Raw genomic sequence first — 14728 nt, forward strand, 5'->3', positions numbered from 1 at the left:
GCAGAGGCGGAGAGAGAGGCAGGCTCCCTGCTGAGCCAAGGAGCCCGATACGGGACTCGATCCCAGGACCCTAGGATCATGACCTGAGCTGAAGGCAGCGGCTTAACCCACTGAGCCACCCAGGCGTCCCCCAACAAATGTTTTTTAACGACAATATTCAGTGCATATAATGAAATGGGACATTTTCATATCCTGCTTCTGAGACTATATGCCAGTACAATATTTATGAAAGGTTATTTGAAAGTATATTTCAAAATGTATATCAGTATCAAAGTATACTGGCAAACCCATAGAGACAGGACTCAGACAAGTGGTTGCCTTGGGCTGGAGAGTTGCGGGGCGATGGGGCGTGACTGCCAATGGGTAGTGTTTCCCATGGAGGTGAAAAGTGTTCTAAAATTAGACCACAGTCATGGCTGCACAACTCTGAAAATACTAAAAATCACTCAACTGTAGTCTTAAATGGGCTCTTAAATAACACATTATATGAATTATATCTCAATAAAGCTATTCTTAAATGCACAGGTTTGTGTGCAAACACGTTTGTCTCGGCATCATGCATGAGAGAAACCAAGTTCTGAACAATCAGAACATCCAGCATTGGGATAAAACTAAAGCCCATCTTTACAACGGAACTCCTGGGGTTGAAGGAATTCTGGAATCGGCCCACCGGGATCAAATGCACTTCTAGCTCCGTGACCTTGAGCAAGGTGCTGACCTTCCCTGAGGCTCACCTTTCTCATCTCTTAAATGAAGAAGATGCTTTACTCATAAACTAGCTGCGAGGAGGCAGGGAGCTAATCCACACGGAGTGCTCGGGTCCGTCCCTGCGCATCGGGAGACCTAGTAAATCTCAGTAAATCCTTCATGACTGAATGACCACAATGTCACATCTGTTCATTCACCAGTTGGTCTTAACAGTCATGTGACCCCCTTTTTTAAAAAATGGGAAGCCTGAGGCTGTTTGGTGAGCTGCTCCTGCCACAGTCAGTAACACAGGATTCAGAATTCTGGATGCTTTCCCCTTCTCCTCTTCTCCTAGCCCTTCCCTCCTCTCTCAGACCTTCAGGATGGGACACAGATGGATATCACCACCCAACGACCCTCCATCCACACGGGACCCCACCAGCCCCAACTCTGAGGCCTGCCTGCCTTTGCCCTGACTTCAGCATCTCTAAGCTCATGTCCTCTGGGGACCTCCTCCTGAATGAGGCAAACCTCAGGATGGGAAGGGAAGGTCCACCGTAAGATGCCCCCACAGGGTAATATGGGAAGAGAAGGCCTGGAGACAGACACACAGCATGTTACTATCCAGTCAACCCTGGGGTAGGGTTCTCTGCACTGTACAAATATCTCTGACCCCGGGTGCCCACAAAGATGCTGGGGCAATGGCCCAACTACCTAGCAGGGATCCCAGAGCAGGGGCCATCTCACACTCTGCTGGAGCGGGCCACGCTGATGGTTCCGCGGGCCTCGAATGCGGGAGGCTCCCTTCTCACTCAGGCCCTCCGGGACGGGGACCGGCACCAAGCTCTGCTCAACTGACCTCTCTCAAGGGCCCACCCCTCCTCCTGCCCTTCACCCAATGAGCTTCCAAAGGGGAGGCCATGATCCACATGGACAGCAAGCCACACCCCCATCCCTGAACACGGTGATTGGTCCACCGTGGACACATGACCCAAGTGCATCCAATCAGAGTACATCCTGGCATTTCCCTGGGTAATGCTGCCACGAAGACCGTCTTTCTCATCCTATTCCAGTCTGTAGCCCCTCGAGCACCCAGCACCCATCCTAGGGCCAAAAGGAAAATAAAGCAGAATAAAAAGTTCAGACTGAGAAACTGGGTCCTGATCATGTGTTTGTGTCCAGATCAGGCCTTGCCTGGGTCTCCCCGGGCACCGCATAGTTATGAGCCTAAAAATCCCACCCCGCTGATGGAAATTTAGATCTATTACTTAACCACTAAGAGAATTCTAAAGGATACATGGCCGAGCTGTCTGAATACACAAGCAGAGACGACTGTTTGGACCTCCTGCTGCTCAGGCCAAAGGTCAAGGACCAAGGGTTTGGGCTTGCCCAGAAGAAGGGTTTGCCCTATTCCTCTTCTCTGAGGCCCCAGGCCCACTCGGCTGAACATTTATTTGCCCCAAGCCCTCTGCCCTGTACACCCTCCTCACACACACAGATGCCACACACGGCACTGGATGGACTTTTATTTTAAAGTCAAAGGCACAGCCTGGATGGGCTGAGGCAGTGACTGCAGATGCCCAGCCCAGACCCTCAAGGCCCTGCCCCAGCCAGAGGCAGCTGTGCCAAGGGGGAGCGGGGGAGTGGGGAGAAGGGGCCTCCCCTTTTAGGGGTTGCCTACCTCCTTCCTTAGCCCCAACAGGGGAGAAGCAGGTGACATAAAGTGAGGCAGAAATGCTTCAGGGGTCCCCCAGGGCCTCTCCTTGGACCCCCCCTCCCAACACAGGTCTTTGGTGGACGTAATTGCACGGACAGTCCATAAAGTGACAGCTGGAGGGGCGCCCCCTCCCAAGAGCAGGGCCTGGGGGGGGAGGGCAGGGGAGTAGTCCCAGTTTCTCCCCCTGGCAACTCAGTGCGGAGAAATGGGGGAGGAGCCCTTCCGGGTGGAGCAGCCCCCTGGGGGAGAAGTGCCTTCTGCCGGACTAGGCACTGTATCAGCAGAGGCCCCTCCCTCCCTGCATCTCTAACTCTATCTGGTAAGACGTAAAAAATTCTCTGCTTATAAAAATACTTCTGCTCTGGGAGTGGGGAGGGGGGAAGGGGAGGGAAGGGCAATCCCTGGGGATGGGGCGGAGCCGATACCTGAGGCTCCCAGGTCACAGACTCTATGGGGGAAAGAGGGGTCACTGTGGCGGGGGCTAAGAGGGCGGCAGGGGGCCGTTGGCTCGTCTGGGGGCTCCCTTGGCGGCGGGGGCCCTGCCCGCGGCGGCGGGCGCAGGGGAGACGCGGCGGGAGGTGGTGGCGCTCCGCAGCTTCTGTTTCCGCCTCTTCGCCAGCGGCGCGTTCTCCACGCTCTTCAGGAAAAAGCCCTCGCGCTTGCCGCGGTTGAAGGCCTGGCAGAAAGGAGGGGGTGAGTGCCCCACCACCACCTGCCGGGCCTCAACTTCCAGATCCTAGCTTTGACCGCATTCGGGACCCTCCCTCCCATTCCACCAGGTCAAGGCCAACAGGTCATTGGCCTCCAGCCTACCTAAAGGTCTGGGTGCCGACCAACCAGACCAACCAGAGGCCGGGCCTCGGTTCACCTCACCTTTCTGGGCTTGGGGGCGTGGCCTCCCAGAGACAACCCCCCCCACAGCCCCACCTCCCACAGACCCCGCCCCTCACCATGAAAGTGGCGTTGAGCCCGGAGCGCACAGCTGGCCCCGAGGACTCCAGCACGTCGGGTGTCCGGAGTGGGGGCGAGGAGCGCGCGCTGCCATCCTGTAGCCATGAGCTTCCCCGCAGCCCCTCAAGCTTCAGCCGCTTGGCAGGGTCCACCGTCAGGAGCCCTGGAGCAGGGCAGGGAAGGGCTGAGGAGGGGCCGTGTGTGGGGTCTGCACCCCAGAGAGATCCCAACAGCCCCACTCTTCTCCCTGACCAGTCCCCCAGATGAAACACCTAACCCACTGTCGATCCCTGCCCCAGCACGACCCCATGGCCGCCCCCTCTCCAAGAACACCTGTGTCTGTGACACCTCCCACCCCCTCCCGCCCCTCCTCCCCTCACCTCGGACCAGCTCCTTGGCTTCCTCAGACACGCCCTGCCAGGCCTCCCCGTCAAGAGAAAAGCGCCCCTCACGAATCTTGCACATGATCTCGGCCGCTTGGCTCTGCCCACCCTGGCCTGAGGCCCCCTGGAAGGGGACCTGCCCGGACAGCATCATGTACTGGAAAGGTGGGGAGAGGGGGAGTTGAGAACCGCCCCCCGTTGCAAAGCCAAGAGGGGCAGGGGGCTAACTTAACCCACCCACAGAACCATCCACCCTCTCCAGGAGGGTGACTCCTGAGGCCCATGTGTGATGCTGAACCCTGACTTCTGACCCCTAAGACTCAGAGGCCCTGACCCCAGACCCTGAGCAACCCTGCCACCCCCACTAAGAAGACCCCTGTACTCTGCCTCGGGGGTGTCCCTGCTGGCCCACATCAGGAAGCCTTCTGACCTCAGGCTCCAGGCACCCCGAATCCTCCCGGGAACCCCGTCCCATACCAGAATGACGCCGAGGCTCCAGAGGTCGCAGGACTCATCGTAGCCCTGCTGCGCTAGCAGCTCAGGAGCAGCGTACTGCAGCGTGAAGCACGGCGTCTGCATGGGTCCCGCGGGGCTCTGCGGGCGCAGCCGCGCAAACCCGAAGTCGATGATCTTCACGGGGGCTCCGGGCGTGTCATCGGCGTACAGAATGTTCTGGGAGGGCGGCGGGGCGGCCATCAGAGGCTAGCCCTCGGCGCCTCAGCCCTCCCCGGAGGCCCAGGCCCCGCGCTCACCTCGGGCTTGAGGTCGCGATGCACCACGCCCGCCTCCTCGTGCATGAAGCTCACAGCGGACACCAGGCTGCGCAAGATCTGGCTCGCCTCGGACTCGCTGAAGTGCCGCTTCTTGCGGATGTGCTCCAGCAGCTCCCCGCCCTGCAGCAGCTCCAGAACCAGGTACGTGTGCAGCTGCGGCCGAGAGACGGGGCGAGGTCACCACCTGGGTCAAGGTCCGACCTACCAGCCGACCTACCTACAGACCTCACCACCCCATCCCCGCCGGGCCCCACCCACTGGCCAGGCCTCGCCCCCAGCGTCAGTCCCTGCCCCCTATTTGAGCCCGGAACTCAAGACCACCCCCAAAACCACTGTTAGGCCCCAAATCCTAGCCCCTTCCACGTCCTCCTCAAATTCTGTTCCCTTGAGCATCCTCGGCTCCCCCTTCCCATCCTCAGCTCAAATCCCACCTTCCTGCCCTGCCACCTCGCTCAGCGCCCCCACCCACTCACCCAGTCCTCAGCCCTGGCCTCCTGCCTGCCTCCCCACCCACCCGCCCTCCAAGAACAGCCCCCTGATTCCCTGCGTTGTGCCCCAGCCCAAGAAAGGGTCACCTGGTCGTGATGCACGTCGTGCAACTTCACCACGTTTGGATGCGACTGGCAAAGCCGTAAGGCGGCCACTTCTCGCTGCGTGTTCGCCTCCAGCCTGGGGGTGAGGCAGGCGGGGTCAGTTGGGCCGACATCCCGCCCCGCCTCCTGGACGCGGCTTTGCCAGGCCCCGCCCTCCCCGGGCCCGCCCACCTGCGGCTGAGGATCTTGACCGCGAACTCTTGGCCGCTCTGGCGCTGGCGACAGCGGCGACACACGGAGAAGCTGCCCTGGCCCAGCGCCGGCTCCCGCAGGTCCAGCTCGTACTGCTGGAAGAAGGGCGAGTCCTGGCGGCGAAGGGGGCGCGTCAGAGATCCTACCTGGGAGCCCTGCGGCCACGCCACGCGCCACTGCAGAGAGGCCCCAAACCTCACCGAGGTCACACCTTGGGCTCCTGGGGAAGCCAGCTTTGGAATCCCCAACCCAGACACCCCTAAACCAACTTGCCACCCTGGCCCCGCCCACCTGCATCATGGCACTCCTGGCCACCGCTGCCCGGCCGGGCCGGTCTCCAGCGCCAGATGCTTCCAGCACATCTGTCATCATCACCGCATTGTTATGGTCAAACAGGATGGAGGGCGCCACGAAGGAGTATCCCTGCGGGGGTGGAGGAAGGGTGGAGGGGGCTTATGCGCATAGGGGCTGGAGGTGCATACGCAGTCCCTGGAAGGCCCAGACCCGGAGAGGGGCAGGGTTCAGGGGGAAGACCCTGGACTAGAGTGGGTGGTCGAGGCCGTTGCTTTGGTATCCTGGTGCTCACAGGTGTGTGAACATTTCATTCCGCCTTGTTCTATGATCACTTGGGTTCACGTCCCCCCACCAGTGTGTGACCCACTGTTCCCATCACAGTAAACCCACCCCCCACCCCTGAGTGCCAAGGGCATTATTCAGCACAATGCAATGACCCAGAAAATGATGGACCCGAGGCATGAAAGGGCCCCGGCCTGGCATCACAAACACTTAGCTTATGAGAATTCAAATCCACCCACTGAATACAAAAAAGCTTTATGCCTTCCTCTCAAACCAAACATTGGCCTCCTCTGCAAGGGGGTTGGGGGGGGGGGGGCTACTGAGGAAAGACAAAGAGGCAATTCATGGGATTCTTAAGGGTAAGTTTAACAACGGATTGTTTTCTCCTAAAAACACAGTCCACTGTGCCAAAACACTGTACACAAAAACACAGGTTCCACACTTGTCCCTTAAGTTCACTGATCCGTCCCCAGGACCCAGATCAGTGCCTGCCACACTGTAGGCACTCAGTACATATTTTTGAATCATTGAATGAATGAATGAATGAATGAGGGACGCCTGGGTAGCTCAGTCGGTTGGGAGTCCAATTCTTGGCTTTAGCTCAGGTCATGATCTCGGGGTGGTGGGATCGAGCTCCACATCCGGCTCCATGCTCAGTCGGCTGGACACTCAGTCTCTCTCTCTCTGCGCCCCCCCACCCACTCTCTCGCTCTCTAAAGTAAATACAGCTTAAAAGAAAAAAACTGTGAGACCATCGGTGGAGGCTTGTTCCAACACAGTCGTCACTCGGGAGAGCCTCACAGGAGTGCTGACCCATCTACACTTGCTACTGGCCTGTTCTTATTTCATATTTAGGGGACCATGTCCTCCAGGCCAGGCCCCCACACCAGGCAAAGGGATACAGAAATTAAATGCAGTCGCTGCCTTCTGGGAGCTTCCAGACCAGGGGAGGCAGTCCCAGGAAGGCAGCTAGGATACAACCTGACATGGTGCTCAGAAGGAGGTGCCGTCTCCAGAGGACAGGTGCACAAGGAGAGGGCAACACAGGACCAGAGCAGTGGGGAGGAATTCACACAGGAGCAGCGTCACTCAAGGAGGCTTAAAAGGTGAATGGGAGTGCCCGGGGGCACGGGTGGTGCAGCCATGGAGAATTGCCAAGTGCAAAGACACGGACATGTGTTCTGTTCGTAGGTGCTGGTATACCAGGTGGGACCACAGTGAGCAGTGAGGCTAGGGCACTGAGCAAGGACTACATCATGCAGGGCCCTGAATGCCGAGCAAAGGAGTTTGACTTTGCCCAAAAGGCCTAAGCTTCTAAAACTGAGAGAAGGGGGCCTGAGCTTCCACAAATGTGATGTGGTTTGCCAAGGAACATGCAAAGCCACAGCATAAACACAGCATGTCTTTCTAGCTGTCCACTTAAGCAACCGAACAGTTAAAACACTATCTTTACATAACAATAAAGATATATGGAGTAGGGGCGCCTGGGTGGCTCAGTGGGTTAAGCCGCTGCCTTCGGCTCAGGTCATGATCCCAGGTCCTGGGTTCAAGCCCCGCATCGGGCTTTCTGCTCAGCAGTGAGCCTGCTTCCTCCTCTCTCTCTGCCTGCCTCTCTGCCTGCTTGTGATTTCTCTCTGTCAAATAAATAAATAAAATCTTTAAAAAAAAAAAAAAGATATATGGAGTAGAAGAGAAATTATCATGAAATTTAAAGATAAACCATATGACTCAAAGACGTGTCCTACCACGGCAGTGTGTATGACTAACAACTCCAGCTACCCCACCAGTGGACGGGGTCTGGGGAGGATGCTGAGTCCTGATCAGAACACAGGGCCTATGCAGGGCCAGGGGTCAGGCCCCGCCCAGGGTGGAAAGAGTATCATCCTGTCTCTACAGCACCTGCGGTTCTGTGAGCTCTCACTCACCTGGAAGATGCGAGGGTCCCCAGGTGGGGGGCTGCCGGGGGGTGAGTAGACAGGCTCCAACCGAGTAAATTCTTCTGCAAAGTTGCCCACATCCAGCTCCGAGCGGATCTGGGGTTGGAATGGGGCTGGAACTTTCCTGGCAGCTAGAGCAACCCAATCCAAACCCTGGGGAAATGAAATGAGAGATTGGTGGTGAAGGGTAGGAAGTTAAAACCCCTGTCCCCTCAGGCCACCCTCCCTGGGCTGCTCCTCAGTGAGGCAAGGGTCTCTCTGGGATTTGGGTGGAAAGCTGTTCTACCCGCCTCCCTGGCTTCTGTTTTTCTCGCTCTGATAAGAGCACCCCTACTTCCCTTAGCAAATCATCCCTCCACCACATTCAGTCAATTTTGGGACTTTTGATAGCGTTGCCATGCAAAACAAATCTATTTCTCCAACTGGACTTAAATCTGGGAAGACATGGGCCTGGAGCTGCTGGGAACCCCTCAGGGTCTAATGATGAAGTCCCCATGCAGAAAACTCAAAAGATAAAGAAAGAAATCCTTAATAACCATAAATCCAGCACCTGGATGCAGCCTTGTCTGAAGTCAAATCACTTTTCCTTGGACTTTTCAAATACAGGAGCTAAAACATGCCTTTTTATGTTTAAGCTAGGATGGCAGAGACTGTTCGTCGCCCACCCTACTTCCATATTCCCTGTCTTCCTTAGTACCATAGCCCTGATGTTATTATAGGAAGCAACGTACATAACTAAAAGCCAGGATTTAACAAACTTCCTTGTACTCAGGGGTGACCCATAACCTGTAAGCAAAAAACGTTAAGAATCCAGAGAAAGAACCTCAAGAGGAAGGTGAAAGTTGGCACGTGTGCATTTTGCTCTTCCCCTTTTCCCCCCTGATTTCTGCCTAGATTATAGCCTAAATGGCAAGTGCTCCAGCAGCCATTTTGGACCAAGAGGCAACCCTGGGGCTGGAGGCTGCATGCTAAGAATGGAGGAGCATTAAAAAAGGAAGAAAGGAGGTTGTATTTATGAAAACACCACAGCAGCCCTGGCCCGCCAACCTCTTACATGAGAACAGAAATAAATAAATAAACCTCTATTTTATTCAGACCACTGTTCACTCCAGTTTCTTTTCTTGGCAGTCAAATTGTTCCAGGGATATCACCATTTTGAGTTGAACTTTTTATCACTTGCAGCCAAGAGGCCTGATTTGGTCTCAAAGGCCCCAGGTCTGGCACCAGGACCTCAGCATTGCTATCACCAAAGAGGCTATCTTGAGAGAAGGGGTACTGCGGGGAACACACCTTCTGAGCATCGGGCCTCAAAGACCTTAGGGCCTCTCCAGTCTGATTGCCCATCAACCCACTCCCAGAATCCAGGGGCTGGCGTGTGCTCAAGGTGGGGCTTGAGGAGTCCACTTAAGGAAAATGACGATGCTCAGCCCCTTCCCCCACGAAGGGACAACTTCACCACGAGGTCTGCCTCAGAAAGCATCTCCAAGGGACCGTGGCGGGAAGACTGGAAGCAGCACTCGTAGCAGGGATAACTGAGTGCCTGGCCCACAGTAAGGCCCCAGAAAGGGACACGTCCATTAGGATGTCAGACAAGTGGCAAATCTGATGCCACAAGTAAACAGGACACAGCAAAGAAGCGTCTGGGCTTCAAATCACCCAGACCTGGGTTTGGATCTGAGCTCCATCACTTCCTGGCTGGGTGACCTCTGGCCAAATGACTTACCCTCTCTGAACTTCAGTTTCTCCATCTGGAAAGATGGGGATCATCAGAATGCTTCTGAAGGTTACATGAAATAATCAGCAAAGAGCCAACACATGGCAGGTGTTCACTGTTACAGGGCCCTGCTAGGCAAGGACACCAGCCACACATAGCGCCCGAGCCAGCAGGATCTCGCCAGGAAACAGAATTCATCCCACCCCGCCCTCTAACCTGTGGGTACTTTTAACAAGTAGACAAAACCCAAGTGGCTGACCGACTGCCCATCAGAATGCCAGGCACACAGAGAGTACTGGAACAAAGAACAAAACGCCTGGGTGGGTGCGGAGAACCCTAAGTGTGACTTGGACGGCTGATGATACCCGCAAGCTGTCCCCAGCTCTACACCATCTCCTGTGCCATCCGGAGCAGGTCGCCTCCCTTCTCTGAACCTGTCCGGTGGAAGGACCTGATGAAGCCATTCTCGAGCCCCTGCCGGCCCTGACGGTCAACGAACCTACAATCCTTTCCCCCAGGAACAAGCCTTCCAAGTTGCACCAGAGATGGAAAAGACAAACCCACGTTATCAGGTGGTTTTTCTAAGTCACGTGAAACCAGCTGGTCTCAGACCATCGCTCCGGTGTCCCCCAACCCAGAGCAGTGGCCTGGCCTGGGTAGTGTGCAGAGGTGTGGGGGAGAGTCAGCAGCCTCACCTGGAAGAAGGGGTGGTTCTTGACTTCCTGGGCCCCCTGGGGCCCTGCGCCCAGCCGCTTCTTGGGGTCCTTGCAAAGTAGTCGCCGCAGCAGGTCCTGTGCCACAGGCCCGATCCGGGGGGGGAAGGGAGGGGAGCACTTCAGGATCCGTCTGGGAGGATTGGGGGGGCGTCAGGGGCAGCGAGCCCCCTCCCCAACCGTGCCCAGGCCCCTCACCGCCTCCCCTTCTCGTCCAGCCCCGCTCACCGGGACACCTCTGCCTGCGTGTTCCTCTCACCCTCCAGGGTGAAGGGCGAGGCCCCGGTCAGCAGCTCAAAGAGCAGGATGCCCAGGCTCCACCAGTCCACAGCCTGCCGGGGGCAGAGCCAGGGTGAGGGCCTGTGGCCACCCCTGCCTCCCCACCACCGCCGCTCCCACCCACTCCCACACGAACCCACCTTGCCGTGCCCTGACTTGCTGCGGATGATTTCGGGAGCCATGTACTCGATAGTGCCACAGAAGGAGAAGGTTCGTTCTTTCTGGGAGGGCAAGAGGACCCATGTGGACACCCAGCAGAGCTCCAGGCTCAGAGCAAGACTTGCTGGGCTTGGGAGGGTGAGAGCATAGGGAGCCTCCTGCAGGCGGGCCCCCGACCTGTTCACCTCTGCGCCATGACCAGGAACGGAGCAGGAGGAGAAAGGAAGGCGAAGGCTTGAATAGAGGTGCGGGAGGCAGGAAGACTGCCCTTAGCTCACCTCCTCCGTCAGGAACTCCTTGCTAAGCCCGAAGTCCGTGAGGACGATGTGGCCCTCGGAGTCCAGCAGCACGTTCTCCAGCTTCAGATCTCGGTAGATGATACCCAGCTGGCAGGAGCAAGAGAAGCACTGACGTTTCTTCCTCCCCAACAGCCCCGCTTCCTATGGCTCGTGCCAGGGCACCAAAACCCAGCTCAGGATAAGGGGAGCCCCCCCCCAAAGAAGGGATCTCCGATGCAGGACTAGGCCCAGGCACCGGGCCTTCAGATGGGAAAAGCCACTTCCGACGTAAAAGCAGGGAAGGAGGACCCCCTGGGAACAGGCCCGAAGGACCCAGAAGGAGGAGAGCCTGGGTGAAGAGCCCCATTGCAAGAAGGCCTTGGGAGCCAAGGCATGAGGTCTCCATTTGAGGAAGTTCTGTGAGTGTGGCCCCGGGAGGCAGCCCCAAGTTCCCTGTCAGAGGAAACCCCCTTTGAGGAGGTACCGGCCGGGGGGGCGGGGGGGCACAGAGGGGGAGAGGAAAGAGACCCCTCCCCAGGCAGCGCTAAGGCCTTCCCTTCCAGAAGGCCTGGGGAAGCGACTCCAGCCCCCACCAAGACCACCCAAGAGAGAGCGCATCCAGGCTGCCCTGTGGGGTGGCCCGACACCAGGCCCAGACCCAGAGCCCGCAGAGAGCCCAGGTCCTCACCCACCTTGTGCAGGTGCTCCAGGGCCAGCACGATCTCGCCCCCGTACACGCGCACCTCGGCCTCTTTGAAGTGCTGGCGCTGGTAGAGGTGGGTGAACATCTCGCCTCCACTCACGTAGTCTGGGGGTTGGAGCGGAGGGTGGGAAGCCGCCCTGACGGAGCGGAGCGGCCCCAGCTTCCGCTCCGTGGCCCCCAAGGTCATCAGGGGCCCACCCTTACCCAGGATGAGGTGCAGCTTGGCGTCCGTCTGGAAGGCGTAGTGCAGCGTGACCAGGAAGGGCGCCTGGCGCACGAGTTCCAGCACGGAGCGCTCGGTGCGCGTGTGCTCCTGTGTCTTGGCGCGCTGCACCAGCGCGGCCTTGCGCAGCACCTTCATCGCGTACAGCTTCCCTGCATCATGCCCGACGGCTTTCCGCACCAGGAACACCTTCCCGTAGGCTGTGGGAGCAGTGAGCCAGCGCAGGGCAGACTGTGAGCCGAAGGGTGGTGGGGACTGGTGGGGGCGGTGGGGGGGGATGCCAACCCAGAGGGTGTGGAAACCGGGGGAAGGAGCTGGAGCGAGAGGCAAGGGTGCAAAAGGTTGATGGAGACTTCGGGGGGGGGGGGGGGGGGGGGGCGTATGCAGCCCCGGAGGGTCTGCAAAAGCGGGGAGGAGACTGTGCAAAACAGGCTGGAAGGCATGCAACTCCAAGAGGCTTGCCGTGCAGGCTGGGGGCAGATCACAGGCAGAACCCGGCAGATGGGACAGATGCGGGGGGGGATGCAAAGTGGACCAGGGAGGGATGTGCAAAAAACCCAGGCCGGGGACTGTGCAAAAAACCCAGGCCGGGGACTGTGCAAAGCTGGGAGTGAGCGAAGCAGGAGACCAGGTTCCCATAGCTCTCGGGGGAGGAGGTGTGCAAATCCCTCAGGAGCGCTGCAAAGCCTGGAGGGTGTTGGCAAATCCCCGAGGACCTTGCAGGGAGGAGCCACGAGAATGTGGAGCAGCGCTAGGAGTAGGCATGTCCCTGGGAGTGGGCATGCAAACCCTGGCAGGGCAGGGCGGGGCAGGCAAGGCGGGCCAAGCGGGAAAGGGTGGGGGGCATCGCTGGAGGCCTGGCCCAGGACCAGGAGGGTGTGCCGGTTGGGAGGCCCAGGGCACCAGGCTGGGGACACCTGCCCCCAGGGCGGGTGTGGGGGTCCTCACCTCCCGTGCCCAGCACCTTGAGCAGCTCGAAGTTCTCCACGCTCACCTTCTCCTCGTGCCCGGTCAGGTTGGCTGTGGGCACAGGAGGCGAATGAGCGCGGCTGGTGCATGCCCCCTCCCCGGCCGGGCCCGGCGGCCCTCACCCGGCCCCGCGCCCCCGGCCACCCCCCGGCCCACCTTCGGTGATCCGCAGCTCCACGGCGCAGCCCTCGTCCTCGTCCTCGTCCCCCATAGCGTGCGGGTCGCCGGGGGTGCCCCGCGCGGCTCTGCTCCGGGCGGCGCCGGTTACATGGCGGCTCCGGCCGGGGCGGGCGCTTCCTGGTGCCGCCTCCGGGGGCCGAGGCGGGCGCCGGCACCGCCTCCCGCTCCCCGCCCCGCGCGGCCTGAGTCAGGCGGCTGGAACGTGACAGCGCCGGGCTGCGGGTGGGAGGGCGGGAGCGGCCCGGCTCCCTCGGGCGCGCGGGGCGGGCCGCAGGGCAGTGCGCTCCGGGACCGCGGGCGACCCTCCTGGGGTCCCGGGAACACCCTTTGCGAGCCGCGTCTGGGGTCAGGGGAGACCCTGGAGCCTCTACTGGGTGGACGCTCCCGAGCCAGATGTCTGCCCCCGGGGGTGCCCGCTGAAGCTGAGACACCTGGGCCGTGCCCCAAGGGGGTGGGGTGGGGTGGAGGTGGGGGGCACCCAGGCGCCTTTGAGCTGCCCCCTCCAGGGGACCGGACCTCGGGCAGTCAAGCGATTCTGTCCAGTTCTTAGCCACCAGCCCAGTGAGAGTTTTCATCAAGATCTCAGTTCACTCACTCGATTTTGATCACCCGACCAGCGCAAAGCGGGGAGGGGATGTGTACGTTCCCTTGACACCTGGAAGCCTCGGGTGTATCCTTGCCCAGGTGCTGCCCGAGGGGCCTCGGCCCAGCGCCTCTCACTCCGTGTGGACTTGCCTTTGCAGGGGAGGGCCTGGGGCCTCGGGCTCCCTGAGGACCCCGTGTCCGGGCGGTGCCTGCCCAGGTGGCGCCTGCAGGGGGCGCGGACGCAGCGCGAGGTGAGGGCGGGCGAGTCCCACGCTGTGGCAGGGAGGAGTGGCTGATTTCCTGACCAAATCTCTTTAGAGTGGACATGTGAAAGCACCTCAGCCCCCCGCCAATCTTCGCAGCCCAACCAGTGCCACGCGCCCCTCTCGTGCTTCTGTCCCCTGTGGTCCCCAAGCCCAGCACAGAGCCCAAAGTAACCTCAAAAAAGGTGTCAGAGCCACACAGACGGCCTCCTTTCATGGTCCCACCCAGGGCCCCTGGCTGGCATGTCCTCTGGAGCCTCCCTGACCACTGACAGGAGCCACCAATAGAGCAGGTGGCCACTAAAGCCCGGAGGCGGAGGGCTATGGGAAGGGGCTTTCAGCTCCTCAGCCCAGCTGGAGGCTGGGGTCCACTCCCACCTCACCAGACTCTGAAGCTTGGGCCACCCCTCCCAGCTCCCCCCCCCCCCCCCCCGATTCAGGTTGCCTCACCTCAGCCCTGGCAGCCCCACCCTGCCCCGGGCACCACCAGGTGCCTTGACTCACGTCCTGCCAGCTAGCCTAATTGCCCCTTTCCTGGGTGTCATTCTGGAAGCCCAGGTCGGAGACCGGTTGTCTTTGTACGTTTTGTGTCCCTCCACGAAAGCTCGCGACACTAGGTGACATCCCACTGGGCTGAGAACCCACTGGGGAGGAGCTCAACCCTAGAGGGATGGGGAAAGAGGATGAGGAGGCAGGAAGACGTAAAAGTAGAGAAGGAGGAGGGGTTGGAGTATCTGGGGCTTACCTGGAGCCCAGACCCCGCCTTCTCAACAAAGACAGAGCCCAGACTTGGGCTGCCCAGAACCCTACCTCCCCAGCCCACTGGGACATCCAAGCGAGCCCGACTAGCTCA

General features: G+C 59.4%; 1 protein-coding gene across 5 annotated transcripts; it reads right to left on the minus strand.

Annotated features, from left to right (window-relative positions):
* Positions 1-2203: 2203 nt before the first annotated feature.
* Positions 2204-13095, minus strand: LOC111149973 (ribosomal protein S6 kinase A4). 5 transcript variants are annotated; one of them, XM_022507254.1, is made up of 17 exons: positions 13004-13095; positions 12827-12898; positions 11860-12078; positions 11645-11760; positions 10953-11060; positions 10656-10736; positions 10465-10568; positions 10219-10369; positions 7798-7962; positions 5588-5719; positions 5276-5388; positions 5087-5180; positions 4491-4664; positions 4216-4410; positions 3736-3895; positions 3355-3518; positions 2204-3080 (listed from the first exon to the last, which is right to left on the minus strand). In XM_022507254.1, exons 1-17 carry the CDS (start codon positions 13056-13058, stop codon positions 2886-2888), a joined length of 2298 nt encoding a protein of 765 aa, XP_022362962.1. In that variant the 5' UTR covers positions 13059-13095; the 3' UTR covers positions 2204-2885. The 5 variants fall into 5 exon arrangements, with proteins under 5 accessions (XP_022362962.1, XP_022362961.1, XP_022362959.1 ...); XM_022507253.1 differs by having other exon boundaries at positions 5276-5391; XM_022507251.1 differs by having other exon boundaries at positions 5276-5409; positions 10656-10832; positions 13004-13058.
* Positions 13096-14728: the final 1633 nt, after the last annotated feature.

Source organism: Enhydra lutris, unplaced genomic scaffold (assembly GCF_002288905.1).
Source record: "Enhydra lutris kenyoni isolate GAN:26980312 unplaced genomic scaffold, ASM228890v2 scaffoldscaffold22, whole genome shotgun sequence".
NCBI lineage: Eukaryota > Metazoa > Chordata > Mammalia > Carnivora > Mustelidae > Enhydra > Enhydra lutris.

Excerpts from the sequence above, each read along its gene's own strand:
- LOC111149973 (XM_022507251.1), bottom strand. The coding sequence starts at position 13,058 with ATGGGGGACGAGGACGAGGACGAGGGCTGCGCCGTGGAGCTGCGGATC. Across the intron at positions 5,410-5,587 it reads CCAGGAGTGCCATGATGCAG|GACTCGCCCTTCTTCCAGCA; the intron begins GTGGGCGGGGCC and ends CTTCGCCGCCAG. Across the intron at positions 3,519-3,735 it reads AGCCAAGGAGCTGGTCCGAG|GGCTCCTGACGGTGGACCCT; the intron begins GTGAGGGGAGGA and ends GCCCTGCTCCAG.